The 23,434-nt window shown below is 32.5% G+C and overlaps 1 protein-coding gene across 1 annotated transcript in view; it reads right to left on the reverse strand.

Moving 5' to 3' along the window:
- Positions 1–21,962, reverse strand: part of LOC111701176 (dnaJ homolog subfamily C member 13) — a 54,080-nt gene extending 32,118 nt beyond the window's left edge. Inside the window, exons 1-32 of the mRNA XM_023472347.1 lie at positions 21,908–21,962; positions 21,595–21,700; positions 21,282–21,375; positions 21,038–21,096; positions 20,567–20,652; positions 20,332–20,415; positions 18,797–18,861; positions 18,237–18,390; positions 17,775–18,111; positions 17,301–17,530; positions 16,717–16,847; positions 16,162–16,216; positions 15,656–15,785; positions 15,338–15,443; positions 14,867–14,943; positions 13,181–13,298; positions 11,156–11,301; positions 10,711–10,818; positions 10,438–10,490; positions 9,363–9,446; positions 8,993–9,121; positions 8,727–8,813; positions 7,853–7,893; positions 7,634–7,699; positions 7,242–7,333; positions 6,991–7,093; positions 6,350–6,485; positions 5,748–5,834; positions 5,020–5,190; positions 2,795–3,076; positions 875–938; positions 46–117 (exon numbers count right to left, since the gene is read on the reverse strand). Coding sequence (XP_023328115.1) covers positions 46–117; positions 875–938; positions 2,795–3,076; positions 5,020–5,190; positions 5,748–5,834; positions 6,350–6,485; positions 6,991–7,093; positions 7,242–7,333; positions 7,634–7,699; positions 7,853–7,893; positions 8,727–8,813; positions 8,993–9,121; positions 9,363–9,446; positions 10,438–10,490; positions 10,711–10,818; positions 11,156–11,301; positions 13,181–13,298; positions 14,867–14,943; positions 15,338–15,443; positions 15,656–15,785; positions 16,162–16,216; positions 16,717–16,847; positions 17,301–17,530; positions 17,775–18,111; positions 18,237–18,390; positions 18,797–18,861; positions 20,332–20,415; positions 20,567–20,652; positions 21,038–21,096; positions 21,282–21,375; positions 21,595–21,645 — 3,498 coding nt within the window. The 5' untranslated portion in view covers positions 21,646–21,700; positions 21,908–21,962. The remainder of the gene's footprint in view (positions 1–45; positions 118–874; positions 939–2,794; positions 3,077–5,019; positions 5,191–5,747; positions 5,835–6,349; positions 6,486–6,990; positions 7,094–7,241; positions 7,334–7,633; positions 7,700–7,852; positions 7,894–8,726; positions 8,814–8,992; positions 9,122–9,362; positions 9,447–10,437; positions 10,491–10,710; positions 10,819–11,155; positions 11,302–13,180; positions 13,299–14,866; positions 14,944–15,337; positions 15,444–15,655; positions 15,786–16,161; positions 16,217–16,716; positions 16,848–17,300; positions 17,531–17,774; positions 18,112–18,236; positions 18,391–18,796; positions 18,862–20,331; positions 20,416–20,566; positions 20,653–21,037; positions 21,097–21,281; positions 21,376–21,594; positions 21,701–21,907) is intronic.
- Positions 21,963–23,434: the final 1,472 nt, after the last annotated feature.

The following is a 23,434-nucleotide window of genomic DNA, read 5'->3' on the forward strand; positions in this document are numbered from 1 at the left end:
TTTTTTATTTATTTTTTTTTTTTTTTGGGGGGGGTTATCAATTACCTTATAAGCATCATCAACTGACATAGTTGCTGGTTTTTTATCCACCTCAGTCCTCCAGGCACCCAGCACCTCCTGTACCCGCCATATTTAACATTGTTTTTACACAAAAAATATTTTAAAGAATAATTAGTTTTCAAGTGAATTAATGAATTTATGTAATCTTTCCTCCCCTAGGAAAATGTTGATTATCAAGACAGGGACCAGTTTGGAAATAAGAATTAAAAAAACATAGACTTATGTTTGGGGTTGATTTGTAACATTGTTGTCAATTGTTGTAATATTTGTGTTGAATATTCTGTATTTAAAAATATTGAAGTTTGTATAAGAATATGGGGTTAAGGGGATTTATCGAACTGAAAGTTAGAATATTTATGGCTTATGTTATTTATTGTAACGACATCAACTACACATGAAATGTCGTTTTTCTGTACCATAGTTTTCTGGTTCTCACTGTAGCAAAATATCTAATTTTGATTAAACGAACCTTACAATTTTAACCAAAAAAGTTTCATAGGAAATAAGGGGCGAAAGCGGACAGTGAAAAAAGCAATAGAATTGCAGGGGAGAAGTTGAGGAAGAGGGTGGGTTTATAAATATGGGGGAAGTAGGTACTTAGAAGAGGGGGTGGGGAGATGTCGGGTACTTTACAAAAAAGGTTTTCCTAAGCGGCAACGTATTCATAGCAGTAGTATTTAATCGAATAAAGAACAGAATTATTTTAACCATGGTACCACGGTGGGGTATAACAGAATGACATTTATGCTTTTCTATGAATAGAGAGAGGTTATTCAAGGTTTTATATAAATATATATAAATATGGCTGGCATTCCTTTAAAAGCTTAACAGGATCAGATATAGGCCAGGAGGGGAACTTGGTGGAGTTGCACAGGTTCCTGAAATATTACAATTCTAGTAAAATATTCTTATTTCAAGGGACTGTAATCGACCCTTGATGCAAAATTGGCAATGGTGGATTTACAACGATACCCTAGAAACCTTTCTCTGATCAATAATGTGGAAGATATAGTCGTTTTTCTAGGTTAAAAGTGTTTAACATTTTGATAATTTATATATGTTTTCCTAAAGTAGAAATGCACAAGTAGATAACCCACAATAGAAAATAACCAATTTACCAAATAAAAAACATAGATGGCTAATTCAACTTGATCAAGCAAAGCTTTTAAGGGTACCGTTGTGAATCTGGCATTGTAGTTAAAAACGTAGTTTTCTTTGGACACTTTGGAAACATTGTCATGTCCAAACATTGTTTAGTTAGAACACATTAACATCTGTCCTCAAACTAATCTTCCTGAGTGGGTTTGAACATCAACATACAACAAATAAAAGAGAAATTTACAATGTTCATCGATCAAAACAGAAGTCCATTCGTATATAGTTTATACTTCATAACATTTTTTATTTGTTTATACATTCTTTCCGCTAGGTGTCTCTGCCACGTGGAATCATTCAGAGCATCGAGAGCAGACATCTGGCGGCCAACTAATCGGCGTTTCAAGAGCATTGTATATAAAACAAATAAAACATATAATGAAGTATGAACTATAAACGAATGCGTCGGGAAAAAAACGATGATCATAGGTTTAGAAATAAATTGATTTTCTACGATCTCAGTTGAATATCGAAACTTTCTGATTATTCCCAGAGAGGCGTTAAAATTGTCCTTGCATGAAATAATGCCTGGGTAGAGGGGCACTTCTTGAAGATTTTGACACTTTCCCCAACAATATGAAATTATTTATTCATTTAAAAACATCTGCTGAACGTAAACGTATAGTTAAATTAGTTTTTAAAATGTAGCAATACCAGAAAAAATGTAAAAAACCATATTTCGTCTCGAATGTTGTAGTCTTCCAAAGAATTTAAAAACATTATAAGTTCCCTTATATCCCTTTCTCATTCAAAAGTTATGTAAAATTAGTCGTTTAACATCTAAAAATTTAATGTTTAAGACCTAAACACTGTACCCGGACATTATTTCACGCCTGGACACTTTATCACGTGACTACGGAATATTTATGTCTAGGTTAAACAAAAACGAGGATATCTCCATCACCAATCCTTGAGTTAAGGTTTAAAGGTTACTTGAGAGATTATAATTACATTTTCTTTTTTCAAAAGAAAAACCAAAAATTTAAGATCTAGTTTTTATAAAAAATAGTATTAACTGGTTGTAGTTTATCCAAATAAAGTAAACAAATATAAATAAAGTAAATAAAAAAAAAGATTTGGACAAGATAAAAGAGTTTAATAAATGGATAAATAATTAATATTAATTTAATTATAAACAGACCTAATCAGAAAAACCCAGAATAAATCTATAATTCATCAGACTACTCTAAAATTTAATTTTACGAATATGATTAATGATAACGATAATAACAAAATAGCCCTAATCCATCCAATTCCAAAATGTGGTCTGCCTTCATTGTATGTTTAAAATTACCAGAGATCTATATCTTTTTTTCTTTTTTTTTTCTCAAATACTTTATTAAACAAACAGAAACTTATACATTATAAAATTATAAAGATCTATATCTGATCTGATTCTGATTCACTGTCAATTAATTCCTGGTCTTTCTGTTTATGACTGTGCAGTGAAGAATGACTAGGTTATCTATAAGAATAGTGTTACAGAGTAAATAAAGAAGTTTTTCTTTCCAAAAAGTAAATTTTAGCATTAAAACCTGTAAAATGAATGTTACCAATTTCTGACAATGATATAAGATACCTGAGATAGTAGATATCACAGAATAGATCTTCTTCAAGTGTTGGATATGTGATGATAGGTATAGGACAGTACTGGTAGATGGCCCTGTTATTACTCTGCAATCTAGGGGTAAAATCCGCCAAATGGTAGGCAATCTTCTGGATCATCAGAGATCGCATCTCACCGCACCAGATTGCCTCCGGCGTGTCATATTCTCCAAGAAAAATTGTTGAAAACTTCTCAGGTCCGTGGTTGTCTAGGTAGGCAACCATTGCCTCCGGGAGTAGTTGTCCTAGAACGCTTCTGAAAATAATTTTAAAATTATTACATTTTAAAATAGTCCGACGATAAATGGGATAATATTTTACTATTATCTCTGTTAAATCATGTGAGGATAATTTGAACAAGAATTTAAATGCAAGTCTTTTGAAATTTAATTAGGGTTTGCAAGGCAAGAATATTTTACTTGCGCGCACTTCCGTCCAACTTTCTTGGGTGTGTGTTTCAATTTTTGATAATATTCAATTTAAACCTTATGGAACGCAATTGCAATTAGTTATTGCGCAATTCAGTAAAACATGAAAAAAATCAATTTAAACCTTATGGAACGCAATTGCAATTAGTTATTGCACAATTCAGTAAAACAAGAAAAAAATTCAACTTAAACATTGGTGGTGGAATACATTAAACTGAACTTCACTAACATTTCAGTCTCAAATTTTAAGGAAATTGAATTTAAACTTTATCTTATTCATAAGCGGCATGATAACCAGAAAACTGCGGCATAAGAAGACTTAAGCATAACCATTTAACTGAACAAGTGATTTAATAAGTTACAATAAAAATTTGTTGCTTGTAACGACATCAACTACACATGAAATGTCGTTTTTCTGTACCATAGTTTTCTGGTTCTCGCTGTAGCAAAATATCTAATTTTGATTAAACGAACCTTACAATTTTAACCAAAAAAGTTTCCATTTTAATGTTTATACAATGTAAACCCAAAGTGAAAGAATGAAAAATGTATCATATTATAGTGCCAATTAGTAGCTTAACCACAAGAAACAATTCCGCGCAGTATTCTTCGAGTATTTTTATGCTTCCTTGTTCGCAATTATAGAGCAATTCCACTCAATGAAATGGCGCAAGCGGAAACAATCATTGTGCACAATTCCGCACAACGGAATTCTGATTGGAAACCCTAAATTTAAGACAATTCCAATTTCTGATTAAAAAAAAAATAATGCACCTAAGGTGTCTGATGTCCAAAGTTTTTGTTTTAAAAAAGCACAAAAATTTGACGAATAATTCACAGAGACAGGGTAAATTTTTAGCATAATTCGATCGCTAATAATGTATTTTTTTTTCTCAAATTTGTGAAATTTTTGCAAATCATGCTAATTCCCAGGGACCAAAAACTTGATTTGTAAAATGTTTTTTTTTTTCTTATTAATATATCTCGGAGAATTAAAGTGTAAATTAAATTATTCCTGTAAAGCATGAAACAATACACACTCAACTAAGTTTTTGGTGTGTACTGCAATAACATGCCCTGCACTGACCGAAGATGTGGTAGCGTTTAGTGGAAAGTGAATAATAATTACTTTATAGAAGTATTAGTCTGAAGAGATCTACAACCAACCGTCCCCCCCCGCGCGCTTCCTGCATGGCACAGAGTGGGGGTTTATTTTTAAGAAAATGTATACCCCTAATGTCAGGGGAATATTACAACTTATTATTCCCCATGAAGTATTGACTTCGACTTAGTATAATTGGGCACCCCATTAATTCCCCTTCAATACATAGATCTAGGGTTTCTTTTTTTTACTTGATCAATTTGTTTCCGTAAAGCTTCCTGAAACTATTAAAAATGATGAATGTTAAAACTTTCAGAAATTAGTGGCGGAGCCTGATTTTTAAATAAATCTACCCCTAGATGCAACACAGGAATGTGTGCCATGCTAAAAAGGCTAACCGGACGATTAATTTGCGTGAAATTAATTTAGAATATCGATAAATACACGTTTTTCAGCATGTGAAACTCACACCTAGCTCTGTGTAGCATCTAGGAAGTAGATTGATTTATATTTCGGAAAAAAGTTCCGGCCTTAATTTCCGTAAATTTTTATTGGTTTATCATTATAATTCTTTCCAGCTTCAGAAAAGTTTCTGAAAGGCTTTATTAGAACCCAATGAATCCGGACAAAAAAGGAAATCCTTGAATACATCCTCCTCCACATACAAACCTTGTCATTCTGTCGCTGCTCCCTTCCTTGTCGCTTCTGAAGGCCTGCTTGTCGTGGGTCATACCCAGGAACCGACCAATAGGCAGTACGTTAGACCCGGTGTACATGAGAATGAAGAAGAATATACCCGTGGTGTACAGTGTGGACAGCTTGGGATTATCTTCCATTATTCTGTTACAGCACCATTTGTATTCATTAATTTACTAAAGTAAATAAAAATGGATTTCATAATTGTGTTCATTTGTCAACAAGATGAAATATCAAGTTGTAATAAAGAGTTTTAGTAAGCTTTAAAACAGGCAGAGTGAACTTAAATATTTTGATAGAAAATAAGAGTTTAAAAATAAGAATTCAATGAAACTAAACCCTTACATTAAATAAAAATTTGATTGAGGAAAACGATTCAGATCAAACATTAATATTAACTGACATTAAAGGAATTGATTGTAAAATAGAAATCAAAGATGAAGATTAAAATCAAAAATCAAGATTAGAATTATTAATACGATCAAAATTATTATATACTAAAGTATAAGTTGATTAAATTAATTAAAATGAACTGCAGGGACGAGAAAAGAGTGATCATCTTACATATATCAGTTAAAAAAAATATTGCAACACCATCTAGGAATATTAAACATAAGTTAATTTATAAACAAATCTAGAAATGAATGAGTTTTTATATAATACTTGAAATATGTCTTTAATAAGAATGAATAATATGTTTCCTGAAGAGCAGAATAGAAACTTGTTCTACGAGAACAGGATCAAATGTTAGAAGTATCTGGACAATGTGGGGCAGGGTTGTTGGCTCACTAGGTCATAACAACGATTTAAACCAAGACAAAACTAGATGGTTGAAAAACAAACTATTCATTATTAGAGCTAAATAGTGTATTATTTATTAACACACAATTTTAGCAACTAATTGTACATTGCTGATTTATTGGTAAAAAACATAAAGTATACACTATACACATTTCGTGCGAATAAGGTTTTTCTATCCAACTTAAAATAAAAAATAGATAAATAGAAAATATATATTATGAAGTTTTTTAACTGTTAACCTTTGCGCACATATTCAGCTTTTAAGATTCAACAATTTCTAAAACACTTAATGTGAACATGCAGAATGCAAGTCCAAATCTATATCAACTTATCAACGTAAATCAAATTAAATCAAACCAAATCAAATAAAACTTATGGGGCATTCTATATCCACCCTGCCAGACCGATGTGAATATACTAAATCGGAATAAAGTAAATTTTTACAATCTGCAATAATTGCAACGGAAAAATAAAAAAAAACATCTAAATCGTTGCATCATTCCTTAGAACTCTTTTCACAGTCGGCAAAGGTCTTATAATAGCACCATCTGAGTCCCTGCTAGGATAAAAATAAGTCATCTGGATCAAGATCTTGAGTATTAAAGTTGCAAGCTCCGATTCATTCATCACAGGGGTTCCTTCAAACATTTAAGATCACAGGACGACCAAAGAAGCATTATACAAGACGGCCCCGTTAATAAATAAAACAATATGCCCAATAATAAATATAACAAGCTTACAGGGTTACCCACAAAGACTTAGACTGTAAAGACGACCTGAAACTTTTTAAATTTGTCAATTCCGAGGTTAAAATAAGTATTCTGCCTTAAATTTCACCTTTTTATGGCTTAGACAATGATTAAGCTAAAAAAGAAACAAATCATAAATGAAAGGAAACTGACGGTATGAATTCTGTAATTCTAGTACAATCGTCTTGGAGTCTCAGCCTTTGTGGGTAACACTGTATAAATTGATGAGGTAAATTCTTAAAAATGGGATGATCATAAAAACATCAATGTTCAATAACTTCCTAAAAGACTGAGCAAAACACGTAAAATTATTAATAGAAAAAGACTTTAAAACAAAAACATTTGACAAGACACGAAATGGTTTCTGAAACTTGTGAACAAGAATGTTTGTTTCCTTTAGCTACTAGGGACCATTTCAGCTGTGGAACTTGATGCAATAGTTTCCAGCCTTCCATTCCCTGGGCCCACACTTTAGTCTTGGCAGTTACAGTTCCTTCCTAGACATAACAAAGACAGTGAAAGTGCTCAAGAAAATACAAACTGAAACAAGCTGACTTTTTTACTAGCAAACTACTATAAGATAGTGCACATTTCATCATTTAAACACAATAAATATCCATAAATTTTTCTCTTAGGTTAATGTACCTTATAGAGATCTTTAATCTCTGTAAAGCCAACAGGCCCATTCCTCTCCTTGTCTACATTCCCGTAGTACCATTCCTTTTCCATCCCCTTCTCTGTATGAGAGAAAACATTTATATTTATTTAGACTTGAATTATCTGATCAGAATCCGTGTAGAGAAATAGGATTCAATACGGAAATACATCCGGGTTTTTAATTATGATTTTTCCTAAATATAGAGCTCCTACAGATTGCATAGCACTGCTTGTAAATAATATTGGAAATATATTACCTTTGTATTAAGTTTTAACTTTTTTCAAATTTTTAATTTTTTACTTGAGGTATTTCTTTTTCAGGTACAAGTAAAATAATGTTTAACTAAACGGAATATTTTGAATTGTATATTCTGTTCTCCCTATTCCCACAGACTCGATAGCTTGGCTTTGTGTCGGAGCAACTGCTCGAGAGGTGTGCAGATGAGCTGATAAAATCAATCAATCAATGAATCAATCAATCAAATCGCATAATTATTTTTATTCCTTACAAAACAACAATCCTTCTAATAAATTAACAAAGCATCCAATCTCTAATCCAATTAATCATTCAACCAATCAACCAATTAATTGATCTTTTCCTAGGGTAATTAGATCCACTAAAATCTTCAATCCGTTAGTTCTGAAATAAAGAAATTAAAAATTATATCCAAAATAGATTACAAAATACAGAATACAGAATACAGAAATATATATATATATATGAAATATCAGCACTTTTAACATCAATGAATATTCGAATAAATTTGTGTAAAGAACCCAAACCAAGCCTGAAACTCAAGTTTTCTGGTCCCTTTATCTTTGAAACCTGGCGGTGTAAACCTTGGATAATAGAAACTATAGGATCTAGTAATTTCTCTGTCATCAATACTCTTAGTTAATTTTTTTTATTTCTCTCTAATAAGATTAAATAAGAAGAGATCTGAAGGAAGCCCCAGCTTGGGCAACTCAGACCGCCTACTATTATTATTATTATTAACAATCAACCTATAGACAAAGAACAACAACTGTACGGTGAAATACAATGAAACAGCTCCTCCACTTGGCCTGGTCTATATTGGATCTAGACTGGCAGCGTCCGATCATTACAGGTAAGATCAAACCTGTGAATGTGACTATGTGTGATGTTAAATCAATAGTCTATTAACAACATATTAAAGACAGTTTTCATGTTGAATACCCCAGCAGACAAGGGTAAGTGGCCACTGGCCAGGAGCTCTACCCTGAAGCTTAACGTAACATAGCCTGCAGGACATGATACTTTGACTGCAGGTTTAAAGATAATAACAATATATTGGGACTAATTGTTCTTAAAATATAGTCTACAATTCTACATAACTAACTAGATCGGGTCTAACATTAAACGTAAGGGTTGAGACTCAAGACTAGCAAATAAACCTCAGTTTAAAGGCTGCAAAGAAAGTAAACTGTTGAGATTCTGAAGTTGAAATATACCTCAGAACATCGACAACATTCTCTCTGTTGAGAATAAGCTTGGAGAGAAAGAAGACTAATCTATCCCGTTCATTCCTATCCACTGTTCTAAATATATCAAATAAATGTCAGAATGAAAATATTGGAAATTGAAAATTTGGAACCAAATTAAACTTAGGGCTAGAAAATGAAACGTTTGGAAAAAAATTGAACTATTGGGACGGAAAATAATTATTTTTTTTGACAAGAAATTAGTTTTTGAAATAGGTTTAGGCTATGAAAACTACCTGTCTAACATTGCAAGAATATATTTGGTATCGTTGAAGGGTCCAATATCCTCATGATGTCTACCATACACAATAGCCATAGCTTGCAGGCATAAACATTTCATGTCTATCTTTGGTGTTAACAGAAACCTTAATTATACAATAATATAAACTCTCAAATTCTTATTTTTATTATTTTAGCAAATGAATTGTAATTTGTATGTTTTATGAAGTTAACGAGAAGAAGAAAGGTGAATTTTCAGAGTTTAACAAGTTTTTCCGCTGCTTATGGTTTAGCAAGAAAATATAAATCTTACCTAACAATGATTCCCAAAATAATGAGGAAGTATAAAATTACTTTTTCCAAAAATCAAAAATTAAAAATAATTACCTATGATAAAGATCATTAAAGAAAACTGATGGGTTTGTTATAATAGAGTCTGCACCACCCATAGTATCCTCTTCTAGCAGCAGTCTAAATAAATATAACTAGAATCCCTGGGTAATATTGCTGCCATTGCAAGGTGGTGAATAAATACAATACAATACAGTCAATACAGTCAAACTTAAAAAATAATATCTAATAAACTTGATTCAAGGGACTGTTAGCGTAATTTCGAGGGACCCTTCATGCAAAGATGGTAATGCCCGATCGACAACGGTATCATTAAAAGATTTGTTCGCAAGTATGAATCAGATATCATTGTTTCTGATTTTGGAAATCGATTATTTTTAATTGGGGTTTCTCTAGAAAAATTAATTGCGCATATGCTACTGCAGGACAAGATTAAGGAATTATTAGATTAAGCATTATTAAACATAGATTTAAACGACATTATTTTCTACACTATTGATCAGATAAAGGTTTCAAGGATACCGTTGTAAATCGGACATAGTCATCTTTGCATATTGGGACATCTAAAAATACAAAACGTTTACAGTCCCTTTAACATAAATTAATTTTAGTTTTGGATTGTCTATTCTGATAAAATAAACATCATAACGGCTGGACCGATTAGGCCCACATTAATATTAATATTAACGTAAGTAATAAAAAGGAATTTAGAAAATTATTTGTGTCTTATTGGTTTTAACTTTTTTTAGACAAGGTTTATATTTTTAAAAATCCCGTATTTTTCAAAAACATTCAGTTCAGTGCAGTGGGGAAATTAATATCACAAGAGAATATATACCTTCTTTGAAATGGTTGAAAATAACTAATTTTTGATGGTTTTCACAGATTTCAATTCGATATGAAGAAAAAATTAACTAGAAGACTATTTTCCAACATCCGTAAATTTAACTGTTGTAACCTGAGGAAGTATTGTCCTATTTTCCAACATCTGTAAATTTAACTGTTGTAACCTGAGGAAGTATTGTCATATTTTCCAACATCTGTAAATTTAACTGTTGTAACCTGAGAAAGTATTGTCCTATTTTGATCTCTTCCTGTAAACTGTTGTAACCTGAGAAAGTATTGTCCTATTTTGATCTCTTCCTGTAAACTTACATAATCCACCTGGTTAAAAACAAATCTTTTCTAATAAATCAATTTCAATGTTAAATTTTTTAAATAGCTTATCTTTATAACTCACAAACTAAAAGACAAGTTTAAAAAAACGAAACTGAAAAATAAAAATTGCCGTGTGATTAAGATTAATATTAACTAATTATTTTAATGTTTTCTCTCAAATTTTATTTTAACATTGGGATTAAAGGGAGATTTAAAAAAACTGTTCCTTAAATTCTTTATGGTTCCAGGAAATAAGAGCTGATCCACAGAGCTCCCTTGCTTGTTTAAAAGCAGCAATTTCTGACTCCAGACCTTCTCTTAGCTCCTCTCGTGTCTTAACAAATCAAATTAAGGGTGGAAAAATTTGGCACTTTCTTTATAAAAATATTCCGATCTTTTCTGCACGCGTTTTTCTGTATAAAAGTTAAAAAATTGTTTGTTTTTGTTTCATTCAGCGCATCAGGTTTCTGTTAAGATAAATTCACAAGACCAATCTAAAATTTTTTCAAAATATATCAAAAAACTTGTCTCGAGACACTGAATTCAAAAAAAAATTCGTAATTGTAAAAATTTAGAAAAATGACGGCAAAAGCTGTTTTTTTTCAGAGAATTTGGTAAGTTTTTCCAAAAAAATAGATCAAACAATTTCAAAATTTGAATAATAAATGCACCTTATAATTCCAGATGAGATTAGATTTGGCATGATCCTTGTTAAACATGTAGTAGAAGAGTAACCAGTTAGAACTACTCTTCACATGTTCTCTCCTCTTTCTCAGGACAATAGGACGTTCCTGGTTCTTAGATAGCCAAGCAGGACCTACGTACAGTACAGTCAAGGAGTACATCGTATAATAACATGTCAAAAAGTACAATTCAGATCAAGGAGTACGTTACATTATAACAAGTCAAGATGTAGAGTACAGGTCAAGTAGTAAATTATATCTTAACATGACCAACGTTCAGTACAGGTCAAAGAGTACAGAACAGGTCAAGGAGTACAGAACAGGTCAAGGAGTACATTGTATAATAACATGTCAAGAAGTACAATTCAGATCAAGGAATACGTTATATTATAACAAGTCATTAAGTACAGTATAGGTCAAGGAGTACATTATATCATAACATGACCAAAGTACAGTACAGGTCAAGGAGTAATTTATATTATGACATGACCAAAGTACAGTACAGGTCAAGGAGTAATTTATATTATGACATGACCAAAGTACAGTACAGGTCAAGGAGTAAATTATATTATGACATGACCAAAGTACAGTACAGGTCAAGGAGTAAATTATATTATGACATGACCAAAGTACAGTACAGGTCAAGGAGTAATTTATATTATGACATGACCAAAGTACAGTACAGGTCAAGGAGTAATTTATATTATGACATGACCAAAGTACAGTACAGGTCAAGGAGTAATTTATATTATGACATGACCAAAGTACAGTNATTAATAAACAAACAAACTAAACTAAGGAAACAATCGCACCACATGCATTACTTTCAAATTAAGAACCAATTTTTACTTATGAAATTTGAAACAGTCGGATTTCACCAGAAATATCTTTTACTATAATTTCTTGGGTATGTGCCCATGGAACCTCACAAATATGATATAGTAATAATCTTATGAGGATAAAAATGTAATAATGGAATTCTTAAACTCGATGATCTAATCTTGATGCATTCTTTAACTCAGGCCTGCGGCCTTCGTTAAAGAATAAATCAAGATTAGTTCATCTCGTTTAAGAATTTCCATTATTACATTTTTTCCTCATAAGATTATCATATTATGACATGACCAAAGTACAGTACAGGTCAAGGAGTAAATTATATTATAACTAGACAAATGTACACTAAAGTACAAGTAGTACATTAATTAAGTTCAGATAAAGGAGTACATTAGGATAGTACTGTGTAAGGAGTACATTTGTGCAGTACAGATAAAGAAGTACATTAGTTCAGTACAGATCAAGGTGTACATTAGTGCAATACATATCAAGGTGTACATTTGTTCAGTACAGATACAAATGTACATGAAAACAACAAAGATCAAGGAGTACGATAGTGTGGGCAGGTTTAGGATCTATATGTACATTAAGATTAAGGAGTACAATAGTGTGGGCAGGTTCAGGATATATATAGTACAGTAAGATCAAGGAGTACAATAGTGTGGGCAGGTTCAGGATATATATATAGTACAGTAAGATTAAGGAGTACAATAGTGTGGGCAGGTTCAGGATATATATATAGTACAGTAAGAAGGAGTACAATAGTGTGGGCAGGTTCAGGATATATATATAGTACAGTAAGATTAAGGAGTACATGCAGATTGTCGAAAACAATAATAGAAAAACGAACATTAGTACAGTTCAGGAAAGGGACTTTACCATGATAATAAAAAGAGAATGATTCACAAAAAAAAGTCTAAAATTAGAAAAAAATTGTTAGAACATGCATTTTTGAAATGTACGTCAACTACATAATGATGCCATAAATAAATACATAATTGGAAATTTTGAATTTAAATTTTTCATGTTTTCAGAGAGAAAAAAACTCTGGATACATTTACCATCCTCTGTGCAAGCTACGGTATACAAAGCTAGCTATTTAACTGTCTAGGTCTACAAACTAAAAATCAAATAAATTAAATAAATAAAAACATTGAAGACACAAACCAGTTGAATTACTTTGAGTTGCAGGATCTGAACCTCTGACCCAGCCAATACTAGGTTGCCAGTTACTCCCCATTCTCTCCCTCCAGTGAGTGAGAGCAAGCTCCATGTGCTTCTCAGCAATCTTTTTGGCCTAAAAACCAGTGCTTAGGATCTATTTAATTCTAATGCGGATCCGTATCGTGGCTCCGCACCAGAAAAAATGGATCCAAGTTCTGAACATTTCTTTAAAATTTTCTGACTTTTTTAACAGAAAAAATTTTTCAAATTATTTCTCTTTTTTATGCTAAATCTTGATGAACCATTCAATAAAAAATAAATCATTTCACGTAAAAAGACTGGGGTTTTCATCCTTTTCATACAATTTACCCCAAAAAATACACCCCTGACAACGGTTGAGCCGAATGTACCAAAGTTAAGCATTAGACCAAGCAAGAAGCAACATGTACCCTTACTTGAACAATCTGAGAAGTTTGAAAAGAAATACCAGAAAAACTCAATTATTTAATCAACCATTTATAAACCCGATTAAACGCGACTTTATTACATTCTAAATGTAATTTTCGTTTCGTTGAAACATATGAATTGAAATCGTGCCTTGAGTGTTGGCTTTGATCAATAGATCACTTTTGTCCGGTTGACATAGCAAACGAGATCGCGCCCAGTGGTAGTGGCGTTGATAGTTCACAGGATAGTAGACGTGTGGATCGTTTCCTATTTGAAACATTGATCAATTGATTGCTATTGTGCGTATTGACACTGATAGCTAACGAGATCGCGTTCAGGTTGTGGCGTAAATAAGTCACGGGATTGTAGCCGTGTGGATCGTGTCCTGTTTGAGAAATGATCAATTGATTGCAAGTGTCCGTATTGACCCCGATAGCTAACGAGATCGCGCCAAGTGGTAGTGCCGTTGATAGTTCACGGGACTGTATTCTGTTTGATATTCATAGCGGAAGGATTGTACCCGGACTGATACATATGGAGACGAACTGTTAAGAGTACGGCATTAACTACATAAATGTAGACTACATACAATACATACAGTATACAACCGTATCATTTTTTTACTCACCAGAAATTAATTTAATTAAGCTCAAAAAAAATGACTAAATTAATAATGCGGCCAACAATCATCTATACATAAATTTGGCTTGTCTGTTTGTATCCAATAAACGTCAAAACGGCTGAACCGATCGGGCTCAAATTTTTTGTGGGACATCTAGGAACCCCAGGGAAGGTTTATGAATGATTGAAATTTTAAAAATTTGTGTTTAAAAGTTTTTTATTTTTGTAAAATTTTGAAAATGCGCGAAAAAATATTATGAAATTCGCAAACTTTTTTTGTTTTTGTATTATACTGTACAAAGAGAAGATGCTCACAGATAAAGCCACAGTTAAAAGTTTAAATAGAAGATGGGCGCGAAGCGCCATAAAAGCCTAGAAAGAAGGGCGCGAAGCGCCCTGAATTTCTAGTTCTTTAGATTGAATATCGAAGCTCCACTCTAAAACTATTGAAACTTTAAAATCAAAGGCTGTCCTTAAAACTTTCTGTCAATAACTGATAATAAAGCTTATCTTAAAACATATCTTAAAACATATCTTAAATATCCGGAGACAAGAGTTAACATAATGAATTATCTTTCAGTATTGAGTAACAGACACGAGTTGATGTTAACTAAATGGAAAATGTTAGGCTACCTGGTCCGTGTAAATGTAAGTTTTTTCTGCAACAAACTCAGCAGTTTTTATTGTTTGTTGTTTGGCTGTTTTTAACCCTACACAGATACAAAATTCATTTATAAACATTTGCAAAAATCGTGTAAAAATAAAAAAATAAATATTCAATGTCAACATCTGTGAATTAGTTTTTACATCGTTTGGCTAAATCAAGGTGTGGGTGAAACTAAAAAAATTTTTTAAATAAGCAAATTAGAAACATTTATAAAAGAAATTAAAAAAAAAAAAATCAAAACTCATTCAGTAATTAACGATTAAAAAAAAAGATCATAAGGGAAGGTCCATCTTTCATTTGATTTATATTAAAAAAAAATCTAAATGAGCCTGAAAATTATATGAATAAAATCTGTCATCGTTTCTTAGTTTAACCCTTAAAGGACATCTAAATTTTTTAGACAAATAAAATTTTTTATCTATATTTGCATATCTTTCCTTTGCCCGCTGCCAAGAGTAAAGCGTTGCTATCCTTCTGATTAGCTTCCATCGCCAGCTTGAGATTATCCCGAACATTCAGCCGGTCAACGTCGTCTTTAGGAACCTTCATAGGTTAATTGTCATATGTTGTAGTATGATTTTTAGAATATGTAATCAAGTAAGGGCATAACAAATCTAACAAGAAATCATCAGAAATCTATTGCAGAGTGAACAAAGCCAATAATTAAACAAATTAAAAAAACATTAAAACTAAAAAAGCCCACTTACAGGTAGGTTTTTTGGGTGGTTTTTTTTGAGCNGACAGGATTTAACTACCTCGTCTGTACTCTCTAGGTACACCAGGAGACCAGGAGGAAGAATTCTCTTGAGTAGTTCCATTGTAGGAGCACTCTCAGTTGTCCATAGCCCAACCAGGTGACGGGATAGCTGACGATTCGTCAAAAACCTAGATGAGAAGATGAATTAATCCTAATAGGAAAAATAGCAGGGGTGTATATTTTTCATGAAAATTTGACGTCAAAAACAATTTTTATTTTTTTGGACACTTTCTACCCGAAAATTAATTTTTCCCCAATGCAGCGAATGATGCCCTAAAAAGATAAACCTACATTACAAAAAAAAATATTTTCAAATAAGGGGGAGGAGAGAAAATGTTTTTAAGAAAATATACAGTATAAAGTATAAACCCCTGCTGAAAAAAGTGCATTTGATCCTTTCATTAATATAGATTTGTATGTTTTTACAGGGGATGATAAAATATATTTTGTATGTCTGACACTTATTGATTGAATTCTTGATTTATTGATTGCTTGTGCTTATACCTTCCATCAACAGATTCTGTGTAAAGAGCTGAGAGTAAGTGCTGTGGCAGAGCACCTGAACCAGATATATCATAACATCGCAATATATGCTTAGCTTGTCTGTTTGTATACAATAAACGTCAAAACGACGATCGGGCCCAAATTTGTTTGGCAAATCACATGACCCCAAGATGCTCAGAATTTTGCAAAAGTGCATTAAAAAATATTTACCCTACTGTAAAATTTTTTAAATCCACAAAAAAATAATAAATCCGCGAATTATTTTTTTTTTTAAATGAACAACAAATAAAACGAGACAACATTTACATAGTTCTTATAAAGTTGTTCAATACAGCTAATAGAATTGATTTCAGCGCTACTCAAATGGAAACATTTTTTTACTACTAAGTTTATAATTTGATTGTAAAAAGTAGGAAAGTAACTAACGCATTTCAGATATTTCAGCCACAGTTAAAACTTAAAAATTAAATGAATAAGGATTGAAATCATAAAATTTTCCTGACATTGGATTCGAGTAAGTATTTATATTTAAAATTAAATGAATGATATAATTTCCTTCTGCCAACGCTAGCCCCTGCATTTTAATCCCTATCTCCTGTTCTCCTTCCTCTATTAAAGCTTTCATGATTAGTCCTGCGCCCTTCACTATTGTTAAAGATGGATGCTGGAACAATCGAAACAAGGTTCTGAAATTAAAAATATCAAAACTTTTGAAACATCTTTCTTTTTAAGGAAAAAGGGCGGGAAGACGTTCGCCGCCCCCCTCCATTTCACCTCCATTTTAAACTAATACAATGGAGCAGAGTGTCCCAATAAATACTGGTTTCGAGAAATTTTAATTTTCTTTTAACATTATCAGAATCAGGGAAAGTCAACAGAAGGAAAAGAAATAAGGAAGGATAAAGACGATGACTTAAGAAGAAAAATCAAATCAGAATTTGTGTGTATAATAAATATAAATATTCTATTGCATTCACAATAGACTCACGGATTTCTTCATCCTTTGAAACTTAATATTTAAGTAAATTCGTTGGTTTCTCTTTTTTATTACAATTGAAAGAAAAGTCAATTGAGAGATGAGAGGACATTGTGTGAGGGAAACTTAAAACGTGTTATTTTTTTTCGAAATCAGTTTTAACCTGCCACGTTCTGAAACTTTCTCCAGGAGCATATCAAACTGCTTTCCGTCGGTAGTCTCGCTGTAGGGGGAGCAGAGGGAGAAGGTTAGGAAGTCCAGCATTCCAGCCACCACCAGGGCGCCCTGCTGCCTCACCACCAGGTTGGTCCACATGTCCAGGAGTCCGTCCAAGAATTTTTCCGAACTCAATAAACTGGATTTATTCAACTGCTCTTGGCGTAAGTCGTAATCCTACAAACATGGAGGAATGAAAACATGAAGCGATGTTTAGAAAATATGACTTTAACTATTATTGTTCAAGGTTTAAACTGGGATCCAAGCTTGTTACTCAAAGGATATCCTTTTTTGCTTGGAAATAAACCAAGTTTTTGTTTATTTTTTTCTTTTCAGATATTATTAACTTTCTCTGTGATATATGTTTCAATACTTAAAAAGGAAAATAAAATGTACACCAAATATTTTCACTTCTCCATTCCTGATGCATTGGTTCCATAAGAGCACAGAGCATATCAATAGCAGCGTGGCTAATTCCATCATCTCCCCGCTTCAAGGCCTTCGCTACCTTCCACCCAACCTTTTCCCTGAACCCAGGTAGGGAGGTGAAGCAGCTAAACCCTGCCTTGCTGGCTACCAACCTTCTTAAGCAGTGGAACTGCTGCTCAAGCTCCGGACTGCTGATGGAGTCCTGGTCCCCCTCCTTGGAGATGAGACTACTTATTGCGGAGCTGATCAACTTCTCCTTGTTCTCCGCGAAAAGGTGCTCCTGGGTTACAGCGTGGAGGAGCCCACTGTAGGATACGTTGGCGTTAAATCTACAAAGAAATATTATCATAAAATGTTCTTTTAGTTAATAATCTTTATACTTAACTTCCAAAATGTTTACCCTACTACCCAACCCTACTANATTCCAGAGCTCGAAGTTCCATCTTTTGTTTACCTTGAAACAGCCTGGGCAAAGTCCCAGCCAACTGGCTGCGAGGTTAAGAATTTCAGACTAAAGGATTCAACCTCCTCTCCCATAGGCTGGTCAAGGGGGCCAAGGCGCTTTCCGCGCTCATACCAGCTCATGCGCACGTGCACATCAGGGTTCCCTATCAATCAATCAATTAATTAAAGCAATCAATCTATCAATCCATCAGTCCTTCAATCTATCAAAGAATCAATTTGTCATAGAATCAATCAATTTGCCGTCAACTATAAAAGGACGACTAAATTATGATAAATCAACTTCAGCATAAAAACGTCATCTAATAATAAACAAGACATTCTTATATATGTTCCCTCTGGCCGACCAAATGGCTGGATCGAATGGGCTAAAATTTGTTGTGGACACTCATGGGTAGCCTGGGGGTGACATAGACTAAAAATCGATTTAATATGTTTCCAAATTTTTTTTTAATAATTCAAAAAAAAAAATTTCCACGGGCAACGCAGGGCCCTCCAGCTAGTTTTTTTTTATAAGATTAGTGTTAATTCATTACTGTATAAAAAATTTACCGGCAGCTCTAGCTCCGTCAAGAAGAGAAGCAAGTAAACTGTCTCTGTCCGTTGATAAGTATGATCTAAAAATTAAAAATTTATTTAGATATTTGTGTTTATCTTGTATTCATTTTGTAATCTATATAATAAAACGAGACATTCAGATATATACTCTAAAAGAAAAAAATTAGAGTAAAAAAATAGAAACCTAAAAAGAAGAATCCTGAGAGGTGGGTAACCATGCACTAATATGTCGTTTTTTTTTTACTCTACTGGCTGCAATACTCGGTCGACTATGAAGACTGGACTACTGTCGAAAATGCCACATCCTGGAGCAACAAAGCCAGCACATCTCCATTTTGTAAATGCGGTGCAACTCCAATGGGAAAAAACCTTAAATTCCATGAAGTGGGAAACACTATAAAATCGGAGCAACGTAAGGATTTTCTATGCTATGGGAGTCCCTAGATACCCTCCCTTCATGACCTATCCAAATGTCCAACTCCTACACCATTTTTGAAACAAACACAGCATTTGGAATTGAATTCTTAGTGGATAAATGTTGTCAGCTACATTTTTAAGACCAGAATTTAGACATGGAACTCAAAATAATTTCAAAAAACCTACAAACAAGACCGAAAAAAAAAATTGAACATGACAAATGATAAGAACTTTGATGATAAGCTCTACACCATTAATTATCAATTTTCCCGTTGGCGAATGGAGAAATCATAGGGAAAAAGGGCGGGAAGACGTTCGCCGCCCCCCTCCATTTCACCTCCATTTTAAACTAATACAATGGAGCAGAGTGTCCCAATAAATACTGGTTTCGAGAAATTTTAATTTTCTTTTAACATTATCAGAATCAGGGAAAGTCAACAGAAGGAAAAGAAATAAGGAAGGAGAAAGACGATGACTTAAGAAGAAAAATCAAATCAGAATTTGTTGTATAAACTGTATCCAAGTTTTAAGATTAAAAATTCAAAATTAATAAATTGTTAAAAATATGTTCCCTCTGGCCGGCCAAACAGCTGGACTGAATGGGCTGATTTTTTTTGTGGACACTCACAAATTCTAATTTTTCTTCAATTTTTTCCCCCACGGGCAACGCCGGGCATTTCAGCTTGTGAATAATAAATTGTTTAAAGTGTACATTGTTCAATGTACAAATTATTTTGTATTGCTAAACCTTCTTAAACGAATGTCCTGAGCTGAAAACTTTAGAATGGGATATCCTTAATCCTGATCGGATAATTAATTTGGAGATTAAAAATGAGAGGAGAACTAGCAATATTTAATCTCGAGATTAAGAAAAAGAGTGGATTAAGCATTAACCCCGATATCCACCATTTTAAACTTTTCAGCTCTGAATACATATGTAAATGTTTAAGAATAAAAACTTAAATCAACCTGTTTTCTCAGTTAAAAAAACTGAGTCTCTGTATAACAATCTGTCCTCTTCATATATGTTTTGAAAATTACAAAGAACGTAAAAAGAAATGGATTCTGAAAAGGATCCTCCAGACAGTAGCAACTTCTAGATTTACACCAACCTGTTTTCCCCATCTATGTACTGTATACTGAGAAGTTGCGGATTTTCTTTTTGTCTGACAAGCGCAGCTATCATTGACAACGGTCTAAATTAAATCTGTCAATCAAGAAATCCCTGATCAAACAATCAATCAATCCATCCATCGATAAATAAAAACCCTAACCCCATGAACCAATCAATCAATAAACTATCCTAATTACATTTTATGTCTTCTTTGTTATTTATCCTCAACTGACCTTAGAGTTATCACATTGTAGGTTGCTGGATCCCGTTCAACAACAGTGCTCTCAGTTAGACTCAGGATACGTCGAATAGGTTCATCCTGTACATAGAACATAAAGAAAATAAAGTTAATAAAATAATAAGGTCATGGAGTACATTGTGTATCCTATACAAATGTCATAAAGTGCAGAAGTACATGGTTAATCTTGGACTTAGGTATTGTAGTTTATACAGCACATAGGTTAAGTACACAGTTTATCCTATGCAGTGTACACTGTACATAGGTTTATGTTGTTTCAAATCTTTGAACCGAGGACGATAGGTTAAATACTCACCCATCTTTAAATCAAGGACTACTGATCAAATACTAGCTCGTCTTTGAACCAAGAACATATAAATCAATACTCACACGTCTTTGAACAAAGGACGATATAGATAAAATACTCACTCCTTTTATGACCAAGGACGATAGATAAAATACTGACCCGTCTTTGTGAAAGTTTTTGTACAGTAAACTCCGATATAGAAGTTATATATTCATCTCCTACAAGTAAATAATTGAAATTTTAAAAATATTAATCAATTTACGTTCTTTGGAACCTAAACTGACAAAGAATTATACTTAGGAACAAATTTACTTTTTTTAGTTTAGCACATTAAAATAGAAAGGTATGCAAGCTAAACTGTTTTCATAAACAATAAAAAAATCATAACATTTCAATTATTTTCCTTGAAATCGACCAAATTTTCCGTCGACAAATCCTTCAAATTTTATGGGATCTTTTTTCCGAACTTGAAGTCCGGTAAAATTAATAGCATCCTCCTATAGTTCGCAATTTCATTATACTTCAGAAAGAAATTGAAAATGAGGGTTAAAACTTGAAACAGATGAATCACATGAAAGAAAAAGATATCTCACTCATTCTTTATTAGACAATTGATAAATGAGGGAAATGCAACTCTACAAATAAAATATCATTTAAAAAAGAATCTCTTAAAAAAAGCTACAGAATAAAAAAATATATTTAAAATGAAAATTTTCCTGTATTTTTCTAATTATCTCATCTCTCGCCTCACTCGCGAAAAGATGCATTCGACCAAACTCTGATTTGACGACGACAAATCCGCCAGGGTAGTCGGTCACCTCACTTCAATCAATCAATCAATACCAAAAATTAAATACATGATAAAATCTATGCAATTTTTTATTGAATTTGGTGTTGATTATGATCCAAAACTCATAGAGTAAATAAAGTAAGTGTTTGTTTAACATTTATTGAAATACATTTCGATCTGGGCTGACCATCGTCAGTTATTTAGAATCAAATAATTTGATTGATTTATTTAGTCAGTCCCTAATGCTGTCGATGTCTTTGTAGTAATATGATGCTAGAATTTTCCCAGATCCTAAAAATTATAATTGAAAAACATGTGAGTACTTTGCCAACATATACTGGGGCGAAAGCAAAAACAACAAGTATTTACCAGAATATATTAAACTTAAAATTAATAAATGATTCTCACAATTATATTTTATTGTTTTAAACTACAGAATTAATGAAATGATTTTCTAGGATCGTTTAAAAGTATCATTAAAATATATAAAGATAATTTAATATTAATAAAATTAATAAGAAGGAAGGAGGATATTTTGTTGAAGGGTTGACCTGATATAACCATGTATTAGTAGACTCCATGTTGCTTGGATTATGTGTTGTTATCCCACTCAATCCAACAGAAAATATTCGCTTGTACTTTCCTTTCCAGGAGTGCTTCATAACCATAAACGATGCAACCTAAACATTTGCTTTTTAAATCATTGAATTTGTGTGCCTAAAAATAAACACATATAGCCCCCATCAGCACTTCCTATCAAACATACAGGGTGTCCCACATCATATTGGATTAGATAAAGCAATCGTTGTTCCTCGATGCCGATGTTCAAAGAAACTTTAGATTTTCATTGATAAACTTGGTGACAAAGATAATATATATATAGATAAATAGCTAGATAGATAGCTGAATGAATAAGTTTATACAACGAAAGGTTTTGTTTCTTAAAACATTTTAAAATTCTTTTCTTCAGATTGCTAAATTAAAATTTCAATACTTAAAAAAACTTACTTTTTTTTAATGAAAAGTCAAAATATTTGCCGCTGCTTTCATGAAATTATTTATAGAATTTTGTTTAAATTAAATGTTGAAAAAGACCGTAATATTCCGGACTCCTTTACCTTCTGTCTTTCTCCGAAGTCTGCTTTAAATTTCATAGTTTCTGTTATGATTGCTGCTCTATGTTCACTAGAGAACCTCATAGAGTCAGTTTTCCGACCTGACCCAAAACAATATTTAAAGATCTATGATAAGGATTCATTTTTAGGAATTTTTAACACGAACCCAAAAAATATTTAAAGATCTATGATAGATTTCAGGATTCATTTTAGGACCTTTCTAACACGACATAACGTTGCACATTTGCTTGAAACCAAATCGTTAATTAATATGGAAAAAGAAAACAAAAAATGGATTTCACAAGTCCTAACGAAGAAGAAATATTAATATCAATAAGCAATAGTTTCTCAACGTGTTAAGGGAAAATCTAAGCAATGTGGAAATTTTCTATGAGCTCCACAGTTTTAGTTTGAAGTTATATTCATCATTTAACATTTGCTAATAAGCCTGGAACTTTCTCGTTACTTTAAAGCTGTGAATGTGAATCGTTTATGAAAGTACATAGATATTTGGAAATTTATAGTAAAGACAAATTATTTTGTATTGCTAAACCTTCTTAAACGAATGTCCTGAGCTGAAAACTTTAGAATGGGATATCCTTAATCCTGATCGGATAATTAATTTGGAGATTAAAAATGAGAGGAGAAAAA

The sequence above is a fragment of the Eurytemora carolleeae genome, unplaced genomic scaffold, assembly GCF_000591075.1.
Source record: "Eurytemora carolleeae unplaced genomic scaffold, Eaff_2.0 scaffold447, whole genome shotgun sequence".
Lineage (NCBI taxonomy): Eukaryota > Metazoa > Arthropoda > Copepoda > Calanoida > Temoridae > Eurytemora > Eurytemora carolleeae.